This window comes from Tursiops truncatus, chromosome 5 (genome assembly GCF_011762595.2).
Source record: "Tursiops truncatus isolate mTurTru1 chromosome 5, mTurTru1.mat.Y, whole genome shotgun sequence".
NCBI classification, from domain to species: domain Eukaryota; kingdom Metazoa; phylum Chordata; class Mammalia; order Artiodactyla; family Delphinidae; genus Tursiops; species Tursiops truncatus.
Window position 1 is genome coordinate 3,582,783 of NC_047038.1, and position 13,455 is coordinate 3,596,237.

The 13,455-nt window shown below is 45.5% G+C and overlaps 1 protein-coding gene across 5 annotated transcripts in view; it reads left to right on the top strand.

Moving 5' to 3' along the window:
* Positions 1-13,455, top strand: part of AFAP1 (actin filament associated protein 1) — a 153,479-nt gene that overhangs the window by 117,519 nt on the left and 22,505 nt on the right. For all 5 annotated transcript variants that reach the window (XM_033856657.2, XM_073804816.1, XM_033856656.2 and 2 more), the window contains 2 exons: positions 4,249-4,394; positions 11,530-11,647. In XM_033856657.2, coding sequence (XP_033712548.1) covers positions 4,249-4,394; positions 11,530-11,647 — 264 coding nt within the window. The remainder of the gene's footprint in view (positions 1-4,248; positions 4,395-11,529; positions 11,648-13,455) is intronic.

The window sequence follows — 13,455 nt, forward strand, 5'->3', positions numbered from 1 at the left end:
GGCAATTCAAACTAATTTCTTAGCTACACACTTAAAACTTTCGTTTTTGAAATTTAAAATTTTTATTTATCGTCTGTTATTAATTTATTTCTACCCAATATTAATTCAGACCTTTTTTCCTTTGTCTTTTTTTTTCCACTTAGCATTATCATGATTAAGATACAAAGACACACACGCATACATATGTGTATCCACGCATACACAAATATCAGAGTGTACGTGTAAGTATAGTTATGCGATACAGTTGATAGAAATGAGGATATTCTGGGTTTGGTGGCATGGCTGATGTGTCTTCTGAATTAATCAGATGCAGAGCCTAATCTAAATAGCTGCAGCGTCACTGACCAGTGAGGGAAAGGGCGTGGGCTCGTGACCAAGATCAAAGGGGCCCCGTTAGCCAACCTAGAAGGTCTTGGTAGGAGATAGGAGTTAGTTTCAGAGACTGCTTTTTTTGGGTGGGGACAAAAAGAGATTAACAACGTAGTTCTTTCTCACACAGGGCTCCTTGCCCGATGGCTTGGATGGTTTGAGATAACAGGTCGAAGGGCCGAGCCTGCCCTTGCGGCTGACTTCCCGGACGGGAGGCCAGGCCTGGCTGGGATCAGGATATCTGGGCCCCAGTCCTAGTTCTGTTGCAGACTTTGATCACAACCCAGTCTGTTTTTCTCTCTCGGCTTCTTTATTTGTCTGTAAAACAGAGCATTGGGCTAGAGTCGGTGTGCTTTGTAAGCATTTATGAGGGCTGAAAGCTGTAGGGTGGATGAGAGTGGAAAGAAGCCAAAAACGTAAATGAGGAAACTGTACTCTGGATGCAAACAACTCAGATGTCACGTGAGAGCTCTGGCAGCAGATCTGAGAGGCTGCGAGGACAGGAAGGCACACGCTGTGGGTTGGCACACGCTAGATTCGGGGTGAAAAGTGAGACGTTGGCCTGGACACCGGGTGGTGACAGGAGCCCCCGTGGGGAGGGCAGGGGCAGGGGAGCAGCTGGGTGAGCAGGGCCCTGTCCTGTCTGCTCCCATTCCTGTAGGTGCAGCCTCACGTCCCCCAAAAATGGGGGTTGCGTTTCATTGTCTTTTCCCTATTCCAGTTATTGAATCAAACACAGATACACACGCGCGCGCACACACACACACACACACACACACACACACACACACGTAACGACACTCAGTGTTCCAACATAAGCAAAGAGTTTGCCTGAATCAGTTAGGAAATGCAGTGATCCGACCAGTAAAGTTGTATTCTGTACTTTTTCTAAGACCATTTTATCTTAACTTTTGAGATAATTTCAGAATTACAGAAAAGTTGTGAAACTAGTACAAATAATTCCATATACCTTCACCCATATTCCCCAAATACTAACATTTTACCATGTTTGATATCTCTCGCATGGTCTCTTCCCCTCTCTCTCCCTCCCTCTCTTTCTCTGTCTCTGTCTCTGTGTAAATTTTTTCAGAACCTTTTACAGACGTGTTGCCCCTTTATCCCGAAACACTTCAGTGTGAAGTTGCTCAGAATGAGGGTATTTCTTTACTAAAACCACTGTATAATTATCAAAATCAGGAAATTCACACTCATGCAATACAGTTATCTGACTTACAGATTTTAATCAGATTTTCCCAGTTATCCCCATGATGTCCCTTGTTCAGCGGAAGGAAACGCCAGGTGGTGTGTTGCATTCAGCTGCAGTCTCTTTGGCTTTCTCTGTCTGGTTTCATGACATTGATACTTGGGACGGGTACAGACCACTATTGTGTAGACGGTCCCTCAGTTTGGGCATATCTGCCATTTCCTTGAAATTCGAATCTGGGGCGGGCGTGCTTGGCAGGGGCACGTGGAAGCAGTGGTGTGTTTGGTACTGCATCACTTAAGCAGGTACGCCTGTCAGTTTGTCCCGCGACTGGTGATGTTAACTTTGATCTCTCAGGTGGGATGTCTGCATGGCTTCCCCACTGCAAAGTTACTGTGTTTCCCGTTTGTCTTTAATAAGCTTCATGCGGGAAGATTCTTTGAGACTCTTTCAATATCCTCTCACTCACAATTTCACCCACTAATTCTTAGCATCCGTGAATGACTCTTGCCTGATACAGTTATTAAAATGACAGCTGCTAAATGGGGACTTTCTAATTTCATTATTCCTTCTACGCTTATTAGTTAGTATCTACTATAAGGAAGATTTCCCTTTCTCTCAATTAATTATTCATTCATTTATATATATATGTATATCAGCAGGGGTTCATAGATTATTGTTTTAATCAGTGTTTATAATCCTTTATTGTCATGATTTATCCTGGTCAAATGAACAGAGTTGGTCAGCAGAAAGCCCTTCGAGCCATGTGGCCTTTGCTATGTCCCTGTAATAAAGACACCACAGTCCGTGGTCCCCTTCTTTCTTTGAGCTCTTTCCTCATGTTATGATACAACAAGATGTTCCAGGCTCATCTTGTACTCGTCTCTGCCCCAGGCCTCTTGGAATCAGCCGTGATCCGAAGAGCTCTTAGTGGACAACTCCTAGTGGGTAATGGTGTTTAGAAACCAGGATCTGGGTAGAAGGTGTGCTCAGAGTTACTGGGGTGTCATTGCGCCTGGCCTTTTCAGTAGTCATAGGAAATTGTGTGTATGTGTATGTTTGTACATATGTATATTCAGGCATGTTTCTGTGTTATACATATTACACACATGTGTGTGCATATATACATGTGTATACCTGCATGTATACCTATTTATATACTAAAAACCACAAGATCGTAACTAATACTTCTAATTTTAGTCCAAGGCCACAGAGTTATTATTTTTTAAAAGCCTACGAGGAAATTTCTTAAACAATGAAGAAAATAGTTAACAGTTTAATAGTATCAACCACATCTTAGATATTATGTTAACATACTTTTAAAAATGCTTAAATGAAATAGTTATAGATACACGGATATAGATTCAGTCGTAGATACATTCTTGACATAGGTTTCGTTTGGAGGAGGACAAAAGACCAGTGAAGAGAACATATTTGTGATTTTTTTATTATCCAAGCACTCAAATCAATTCATTTCAATTTAGCAAACATTGATTACATTCTTACTCTCCGTAAGGCGTGTAATTGGAATCCATTCACTTTGTCCATGGCCGCATATGATACTGTTGCTTGTACAGTATCAGTAGCCAATTCTATCAGCACACAAAAAACAACTCCTTCCTTGTCAATGGCTCTTCCTCCCGAGAGCCTGCCATGGGGTATATATATATATGATTACTTGTATTCTGATCACTGTTCAACTCATCAAGGTTATAATGATGAAACCCAGTTTTCTTTAAGTCTTGAAGCTAAACTTACAGATCTTCCTTTATATAAAAAATTTGTAATTTTTGCAAAAAGCTAAATATTTATTTTTTCTTTGACATTCAGTTAACTCACATTCGATAGCTCAGTTTCCCCTAAACTTTAAATATGACTTACACAGTTGATTAGCCAATAGTATTTAGACATTTGAAATACCATTATGAACGTAATGTAAGTGATTTTCTAAATCACATAAGAAGGACGGCTTAAAATTTTAATGAACCCAATCTTAAAGATATATTTCAGACTTGCAAATTAGGCAGATGACATCCGGGGAGCATTTCAAACATCTTAAAGAATGACATGCACAAAGCAGCCCAACGATTATAAACATTACACCTATATAAACACAACTAATATGAAAGTGAAAGTAGGTTAATATTCTGTACCATCTAATCAGGGAAATAAAATTGCCCTTCCAGGCCCATTCAGGAGACCACAGCAGGGGCTACTGGTCACCAGAGTTGGTGACCTACAGGGGCCGTGGCCTGGTGTGGTTTCCAGGTTAAGCGGCTATGGTTAGAGGGGCCCTTTCTGCTTCCCAGATTTTGTTGCCAAATTAAGGAGCCTTTCTAAACGGCTTCTTTTAGCTGAGATTTAAATAATTCCATGAATTTCCATGTCTTCCACCCTAGTGCCTTTCCCCAAAATAATTGGGAGGCATCTTAGGACCTCGGGTTTTTATTTCCTTGGGAATAACCGTTATGCAGCTTCCGCATTAAGGCTTGGAGTGGACGCGGTGTCAATCCCGTGGCTCAGGTAGCAGCTGCCTCCTTGTCTACATCCTCAGGTGCTTCGTGTTCCACCGCCTTTCCTGTTATGTTGTCTCTTTTTTGACATTTTAATGAAAATGTTAAAACTCTTTACTGTTACTTAAGTAAAATGCACTTTTCCCCCCTTCACCTCAACAGGCATCTTCTTCTGAAGACATGGGCAGGTGGATTGGGATTTTGCTGGCTGAGACGGGGTCCTCCACAGACCCTGGGGCCCTGCACTATGATTACATAGACGTGGAGATGTCGGCCAATGTCATTCAGACGGCCAAGCAAACCTTCTGGTAAGAACCACCGCCGTGCGAAGCGGCACTGAAATTAAACAACTTTATTTTTTCCCTAATTTTCTTTTCCTTTTATGTAAGTGTATAGCCTTCAAGGGGGAAAAAAAAAACAGCTGAAGACTCCTTTTTGTATAATATTAACCCAAATTTTGCTGAAATGTTTGTCATTTCAACCATCTGTGTTTTCTGTTAGAACAGAGGTTGGGAAACTTTTTCTGCAAAAGGCAAGATAGTAATATTTTTGGCTTTGTGGACCAAATGTTCCCTGTTAAAACTACTCAGCTCCACCACTGCAGTCACACACGTAAATGAATGGACATGTGCCAATAAAACTTTATTTGCAAACACAGGCAGTGGGCCAGATTTGACCCATGGGCTGTAGTTTGCTGACCCCTGTATTAGGGGAACAGTTCTATAAGGCATAAATAATTCGACATATTGCTGTAGTGACGACTGAGTTTTCAAAGCCATCAATCATATACTTTTAAAACTTAAATGTGATTGTTTTTAAAGTGCTGTTATGTACAAAAACGTCCTTTTAAACTATGAATATTTCCTTAACATAATGATGGCAAAGAAAATTATAGCAGCAGCCCTCAAAGTATGGTCCACAGACCCCTGGGGGTATTCAAGACCCTTTCGGGCAGTCCCAAAGGTCAAAACTATTCTCATAATAATGCTAAGAAATTATTTTTCTTCTTCGCTGTAGTGACATTTGCGTCGATGGTGCAAAAGCAACAGCGGGGCGGTGGTGGGGGATAGATTGGCAGGTGCCTTAGGACCATCAGTGGTCACTCCACACTGTGCTGTGACCATTGCCACTCGCTTGTAGTAAAAGGATATGCTGTGTTCACTTAAGATGTCCGTGATGGGGACTTCCCTGGCGGTCCAGTGGTTAAGACTCCACGCTTTCACTGCAGGGGGTACGGGTTTGATCCCTGGCCAGGAAACTAAGATCCTGCAAGCCATGCAGCGCAGCCAGAAGGAAAAAAAAAAACAAAAAGATGTCTGTGATGAAGCAGTACAATTATTACTTTTTCTGTGAAGGGCCAGATAGTAGATATTTTTATGAACTCTCTCGAGTACGTGTCTTTTTAACATTTACGTAGTGGGCAGGACACACAAAGCACTTACATTGACTGAACTGTCATGTTGTCTTGAGGAGACGCTCTTGTAAGACTGAGTTGCTAACTCCACTAGCCGCTCCCTAACCCCACCACCATTTTTTCACTTTTACTTGAAAGAACAATTAACAGGTGAACTGTGGTTATTCAGACGTAAGTATTTGCAGACACTTTTTCAGAAATGAACCGAGTGAGCCTCTCCCCTCGAGGAAAACGCTTGGCAGTGTTTGTTGCCTGCAGTGGAGTTGAGCTTGCCCTCAGAAATGAGAATTCGGGGAGATTTGTATCTGCCACTGTGAGCTGACAGCTTCCCAGTACTCAGACTTTTCTGATAAGATTGGTGGTGATATTGAGTGTGGTTTTTTTGATACAGTATAGTGAAGAGTCTACATGGAAATTAACCATTAAGAAATTACTACTTGTCGAGCTTTGGTGTAGCATCAAAGAATATCTACCATGACCTGGAAAAGCTATGAAAATACACCTCACTTTTACAACTGGGTATCTGCGGGAGGCTAGATTTTCTTCATATGCTTCAACCAAAACAACTTGTTGCAACCAGTTGAATGTTGAAGCAGGTGTGAGAATCCAGCCGTCTTCTCTTAAGCCAAACCTTGAATAGATTTACAAACATGTATAACTACCACTTCTCTCACTCATTTTCTTTTATTTTGGAAAATATAGTTAATTTTTATAGAAATATGTTTAAATGTGGTGGATTTATTCCCATTATTTTTAAATGAATAAAAACGAATACATTTCTGAGTTTCAATTTCAAATACAGTCAACACTGCTAGCAAACACCCACCTAGAACAAAGCTCTTTGGGAGTCGTCAGTAACTTCGAAGGATGTAAAGACTAAAAACACTTGAGGATTGCTGATGTGTAGGAATGGATCTGTGAAGTTAGGAAGTGGCTGGTTCCTATTTCTTGCTGTCCACTGTCTAAAGCAGGGGTTGGTCATACTTTTCTGTGAAGGGCAAGATGGTGAACATTTTCAGCTTTGCAGACCACATGTTCTCCACTGTGACGACCCCTCTCCGTCGCCACGTTCAGCTCCGCATGGCCGGGCAAAAGCAGCAGGACAGTCCTGAAACCAGCAGACGTGGCCATGCCCGGCAGGAGTTTGCTGATCCTTGGTATAAAGCGGTGCCCGTGGGATTGCGAGGGGACGCCCTGGGCTGGAGGAAGGAAATCGGGTTCTGGTCCTGCTGCAGTAGTTACTAAATGGAAAGTCTGGGCAAGTCATTCCTAAGCTGTTAGTGTTGCAGCTTCCTTGTGTAGAAAACAGAGAGTTTAGGCGACATGATGTCTGAAACTTCTAGCTGCCATAGCTCTGATCCCTTGATTCCCCCTTCTGTTTCCTTCATCTTTAGAGAGTCTGGATTGGGGCTGAGGAGAGGCAGATTGAAACAGAGCAGGTGATGGAGTTACCTAATCAGCAGGTGATGATAAGCGTTCTGTCAACTTCCTACCCTTTGAGTAGGAAGAAGATAAACTCAAATGTTTATGCTGTCATTTGCCTGTTTAATAAGAACAGCGCCATCTAGTTTTTCCACCCAAGTGGTGTTTATGGGAGATTGGCGCGTTCTTCCTTTGTATCTTGAATGGGGTTGTAGAATGAATGTTTATTTAACGATTGCCTGGGACATTCTGGGGCTGAGTAAAATGAAGATAACGTTTGCCCATATTAGGAATCAAGCCATCATGTTACACCCAATTAAGGTAAATAGCCTTGACAAAATGAATTAATCTTGTACGACTTTACTGGGAATTCTCCGGTAATGCTGGAGGACTTCTGAAGTACAAACTGCTTATTCTCGCTTCTGCTCTTTTGTGTGAAAACCAGGGTGACATAGTCAAGTGCTGACCGTTCCTCCTCGTTATTTTTTCCATAATAACCTTCTATCTAATCAGCAAGGCGTAGGTAAATTACAGTGAACCTCCTAATCGTGCAGTAAATAAAGCACATTTAAAGTAGCTTTTTAAGAAATGTAATATCCTTAAGTCCACTTTCGCAAAATCTACCCATCTAGAGTGACATAAAAGAAAGGAGCTTATGGTTGTTGACCATACTATTTTGGACCTTATTAGTTTCCAAAAAGCCTCTGCTAAGTCCACGTGTAACTTCAGCGATAATAAGCAAACTGATGACCACATCTAAGAGAAACCCTGACTAAAAATATTTCCCCTGTAGCACAGATGAGTGTGGAGTATTCATCTAAACCAAATGTGGGAAGGTCGCATTTTCGAGAAGGGAAGGTAGATTGCAATTCTGAAAACTGATTTATTAAAAGTATGCATGTAATGAGTTTGTGGCTGCAGGAGTCTTTGCTACCCCATTAAAACCTTTATAGGAAAAACCTTTATAGGAGATGTCACTTAGCAATAAAGTTTATTTTTATTTATTAGTTTTCTGCCAAACCTTCTGTAAAAATTGAGAGAAGAGATTTAACAAGGAAACAGTGTTCAAACTATAAAAAATGGTAGCTTGCCAGTGTGTTAAATAATCTGAGGTTGAATTAATTTTTGCCTTTGTGTAAATTGTCAGCCAGTTAATGAATCTTCTCAGGGTTATTAGGGGAAATTTTTGTACATTGGATTACGTCTGAGGGAGAAAGGTCAATGGTGTGTTTTGGGAAGAGGACAGTAAAAGAAATACTAGTAATGTAAAGTCTCCCAGAAAAAGTGGTCTATTTAAGAGTGTTAATAATGGTAAACATTTGAAACATGCTTTCCTGCGGCCTGTTTTTACATGAGATGTATATAGATGATACGATACAGGGCAAATATTCTGAAAGTTTCTTCTGGAACTCTTTTCAAGTCATGCTGGGTTGGAGCCCCATAAGAAAGCTGTGACAACATTGATGGTGATCAAAGCGGTAGATCAGTGTGGACACAGAGCGGGGAGCAGGCAGACTGACAGGAAACTTTCCCCTTGAGTCACCCTCTCATCTGAATCCCTGGGAGGTTTTATTCTAAAATCTATTTCCCGAAAACATGACTGAACCTTGACGGTATTAACGCTAAGTGAAATAAGCCAGACACCAGAGGACGCATACTGGGTGATCCACTTAGGTGAGGTACCAGAGTGGGCGAATCCCCAGAGGCAGGAAGTGGGGTGCTGGGTGCCGGGTGCCAGCGCCGGCGGTGGGGAGACAGCGCTTCAGCTTTTGGGAAGATGACAGGTTTTGGAGGTGGGTGGTAGTGGTGGCTGTACAGCGTGTGAATGTACTTAGTGCCCCAGACCTGTACACTTAAAAGTGGTTAAGATGGTAGGGACCTCCCTGGTGGCCCAGTGGTTAAGACTCCGCGCTCCCAATGCGGGGCGCTGGGGTTCGATCCCTGGTCGGGGAGCTAGATCCCACGTGCCGCAACTAAGACCCGGGGCAGCCAAATGAATAAATAAATACATAAATGAATAAAATATCTAAAGAAACGTTAAGATGGTGACACTCCTGTTATGTATATTGTACCTATACTTTTTTTTTTTCCTTCTTCTGTCTTACGTTTTTGGTTTAACAAGTGGCATATGGTCTCTTATCTGATTTCCACTTTCCTATTTGTCTAACGATCGTATTTTAGGAAGAGTGCCAGGCCAGAAGGTGAGGGGCCTCTTACTCGGTCTTGGATCCACTCGCTGTTTCGGGCCCAGAGACTTGGTCTGGGGGCCCAGGTCCCTCTCTGTGAGATGAGGGGCACCCTAGCTGGTGGCCGAGGTCTCTTCCAGCTGGGACAGGACATCCTGTGTGTCTGTGACCTCCCCTTATGTTCCGTGGGTCAGAAGCATCCTGCTGGTGTCTGTTCCAAGTGAGTGAGCATCTGTCCTGCCCCTTCATGGTCCATGCTCCTTCCTGGCATCTGTGTCCCAGTGTGGGTGCCAGGCTGGGCGCCAGAAACCAGAGACACAGACCAGGCAGGAGACAGTCCCTGGGCAGGGGGTCCGTCTGCCAGGACGTGGAAAAGATCCAGGTATCAGTGCTCACGGGCAGTGGAGCGTCCTGGGACCACAGGCATGGGGAGGGCGTGGTCATCCCATGTCCTGCCTCTCACATGACCAAACCCTCACCCCCAAAATACCCTCAAACGGGATGTTTAAACCAGAAAACTTCAAATATGTATGTAAAAACAAGGAGAATCTTTTGTTCTTTCTTTTCTGTACATTTTCTTTTCCTAAATATATGTTGATATATATATATATATACATATATATATATATATATATTTTTTTTTTGGCGATATGTGGGCCTCTCACTGCTGTGGCCTCTCCCATTGTGGAGCACAGGCTCTGGACGTGCAGGCTCAGCGGCCACGGATCACGGGCCCAGCCGCTCCGCGGGATGTAGAATCTTCCCGGACCGGGGCACGAACCCGCGTCCCCTGCATCAGCAGGCGGACTCTCAACCACTGCGCCACCAGGGAAGCCCTGATATATTTTAAGTATAGAATAATGATATACATTTTTGTATCAGAAAAAAGCAGGAAGAGTTATTTTGTAAATTAAAGAGAATACCGTGTCCAGGGTGGGGCTCGCCGTGCGTGCCACGTTGTCCCAGCAGAGGGACACCTGAGCCGCCTTCCTGCAGCCAGGGCTGGGTGAGTGGAAACTGCAGCTTGAGCCTGGGGGCTGACCCTTCACAGCCCCTTCCTCTCATTCTCTTCAGAACCAGAAATCCCAGTGTAGTTTTGTTGCAAGACCTCTTGTCAGAGAGGCAGTTCTCACCTCCCCGCTTACTGCCTTCACTCTTTCTCATTTGCTCTCTTTTATTCATCTAGTTACCATAGAAATGTAAGATCCCAAGAAGAAGCAAAATTGGAAAAAAAAACCCAGAAAACTATTTTTTTCATTTCAGGCTGTCTTAGTTTTCCCAATTAGGAGAAACATGTTATCTGGGTTGTTTCTTCCCTAGGCATTGAGGGTTTTCGCTTACAACACCACGAGCAAACCATTCACACCTTCCTTCCTTCCTTCCTTCCTGTGTTCATTCATTCGTGCAGCTCGTACTTGCCAGGCACCTTTTGTGTGCCGGATGAACAGAACTGGCAAAGGCCGTGTCCTCCTGAAGCTCGTGTTCCAGTGAGGAAAGCAGACGGTAGACACACGATCGTGCAACGTGTTAGGTGGTGATTAGTGGTAGGAAGGAGCAGGGGACAGGACAGGGACGCAGAGGTGGGAGGCTGGGGTGATCGGGAAGTTCCCACCGAGACTGAAAGGAGGAGGGGTCTCAGAGAAGCACTGTGGGCAGAGGGGGTGCCCTTGGCCAGCGAGCGAGAGCTGCCAGGAGCCTGGGGTGAAGGCAGCGGACATGGCACTCGGAGCCTCACAGGCCATGCAGCCCTGGATTGTTCTCGGAGCCGCCGGGGCTTTGAGCAGAGCCGTGACACGAGGGACGGAGGTGGCCACTGTCAGAGGCTCCCAGAAGTTCAGGGCCGTGCAGGGCAGAGGGGAAGGTGGGTGGTGACGCTGAACCAACACTGAGAACTCAAGAAATGCTGTGGGATAGACGTTCTAAAATGCCTATAGAACGGGTCCGTGGACTTTTCCTGAAAAAAGCCAGAGAGCAAATATTGATACTTCAGTTTTGCAGGCCAGATGGTCTCTGCCTTTGAGAATTAACAGGCTCATGAAAGAGGCATGTGAAAAAAAAAGCAGCCACAGACGATTCATCAGCGAAGAGTCCAGGTAAAGAAAGGTGTTCCAGTAAATCTCTGGTGACAGAAGCAGGTTGCTAACACAAATGGGTTATTTGCCGAGTGCCGGGTGTGTGCAGGCCTTGCTCTGGGTACCCGGCAGGGTCATCATGGGTCTGGGCCGCAGTCCTCCGGGCGGGTGGTGTCCTGTCCTACAGGTGAGGAGTCTGCCCCACGGCTGTAGGAACACCCGGTTCTGCCTGGGTCCTGTGCTAACACTTCTGTACCCTGCGGCCTCGGACAGAGCCTGAGCATCCGTCAGAGCTCCTGGAAGCCTTGGTGATCAATCGGAGGGTTGTAACTCGTTTCCTCTCTTTCAGCTTCATGAACAGGCGTGTTCTGTCCACTAACCCGTATGTAGGGAGCACCGCCAACGGCTACGCACACCCCAGCGGGACGGCGCTGCACTACGACGACGTCCCCTGCATCAGCGGCTCGGTGAGTGCGCCGCGTGCAGAGCGAGGTCAGCCGTGCGGGAAGGCGGGGGTCTGCAGATCTCTGTGACTTACACCCCTGCTTTCTGTCCAAACGAGAGAAAGCTTTCTTATGCTCTGAGGCAAGATGAAAACTCCACCCCATCTCTCTCCTTTTTGACACCCTGTTCATCTTAATCCGCATCTGAACACGCAGGTAATCGGGCACCAGCAGACAGTTTGTCATTCCTGTCAATGCCATTAAACACCGTCAGAAATCACCATCGGAAAGGAGACGCTGCAGAGTAATGACCTTACTGCCAGCTCCAGACACTGTCCTGCATCCTCTGGGTGGGGTGCGCTTGTAGCTGGGGCCCCCATCCGGTGGAGAAGGGGAGCCTGGAGGAAGGAGCGCGTTCAAGTGCAGATTACCATCAAAGGGGCTCATGTTAGGACTTGGGTGTCGGGGCGCGGGCACACATTGAAATCCTGTCCCAGCTGCAAAGCCCATGGGATGGCATCCCCTCTGAGTCCGGGGTGGTCTGGGGTGACTGGGACATGGGTCCTGTCCCACAGCAAGAACACGTTAGGCCCAGTTGGTCTCCTCCTTGCCCCTCCCCGTTCCCACCGCCACCTTCGCCTCGGGGTCTGCAGGGCTGGAGGGGCTCTGGTACCCACTGTGGCCGTAGCCGTCCACCCTGCAGAGAGTCTTGTGGGAGCCACACACTCGGGGAAAGCCCGCGGTGGCCCGACAGGAGCAGGTCCCAGTCCAGTCTCTGCGCCCTGCGTCCTGGTCGCTGTGCCCTTTCCAAGAGCGCCCGGCTCTCGGCCTCTGCTTGCTGGTCTCGGTGGAACCTGCCCTCATCGTAGACCCGACCGCCACCTCATCCTCGTGGGACCGTCTGCTCCTCTGAGCCTTGATCTCACCGCCAGCTTTTTTGGAAAGATAAAACACGCCAACCTGTCTCTGACTCTTCCTGCCCGAAGGCCCGCTCGTGTACCTTTCCCCAGAGGGGTTTCTCCCCGGGCACGTGGTTTAGAGAAACCGTGGACCTACACAAACGCTGGTCTAGTTCCCCCATCCCTTCATTCCTGTGAATACTACACAGGTTCAGGCACCCCCAGGAATGAGCTTTCTTTAGGTCATGCGCAGCTTAAGCTGGTTTAGAAATGAAAAGCTGCCCTTCTCCAAGGCTCTGCATTTAGGAATCGTTTCTGCGTGTCCATCGCTGGGCGGACGACGTAGGTGATTAAGACAGAGCGTCCAGGGCGCAGCGCCTGTGGCTCACTTGCTTGTTAAGGGCTTCCTTGACGTTCAGGCCTCTCTTTAAACTGTTGTTCTACTTGCTGGGCTCTGTGACCGGGCCCTTCGTTTTGCGAGAGCCTGCACTTCTCAGTTTTATGAGGTTCATACATTTGAGCCAATACCTGACATTTTAGCAATGTTTCAGCTTCAGTAATTCTTACCCATGCATTGTTCCCCCCGAGGCCCAGATGAAAGTGAATCTCCAAAAAAGGATCCTCTGACGGGCGCACACACACTTTTAATCTAGAAGTTCTCTGGTGTTTGTTTTCTAAGTCTTCCATGTGACTTAATCCTTTGGTATTTTAGGAAAATGATGGTCTGGTCTAGACCATTTTAATAACCCTGGACAAATATATGCTAGGTTGTCATTATGAAACTCACGTCCACGTTTATCTACACGTACCATTATTTTTAGGTTGTAGATGGGTCCCCAGCATCACAAAAATAGACACACTGAAGTGATTGCAAAGGAATAAAAAACACTCTTACTATGAAATTTTAAACCTTTTCTATTTTCATAACAAAAG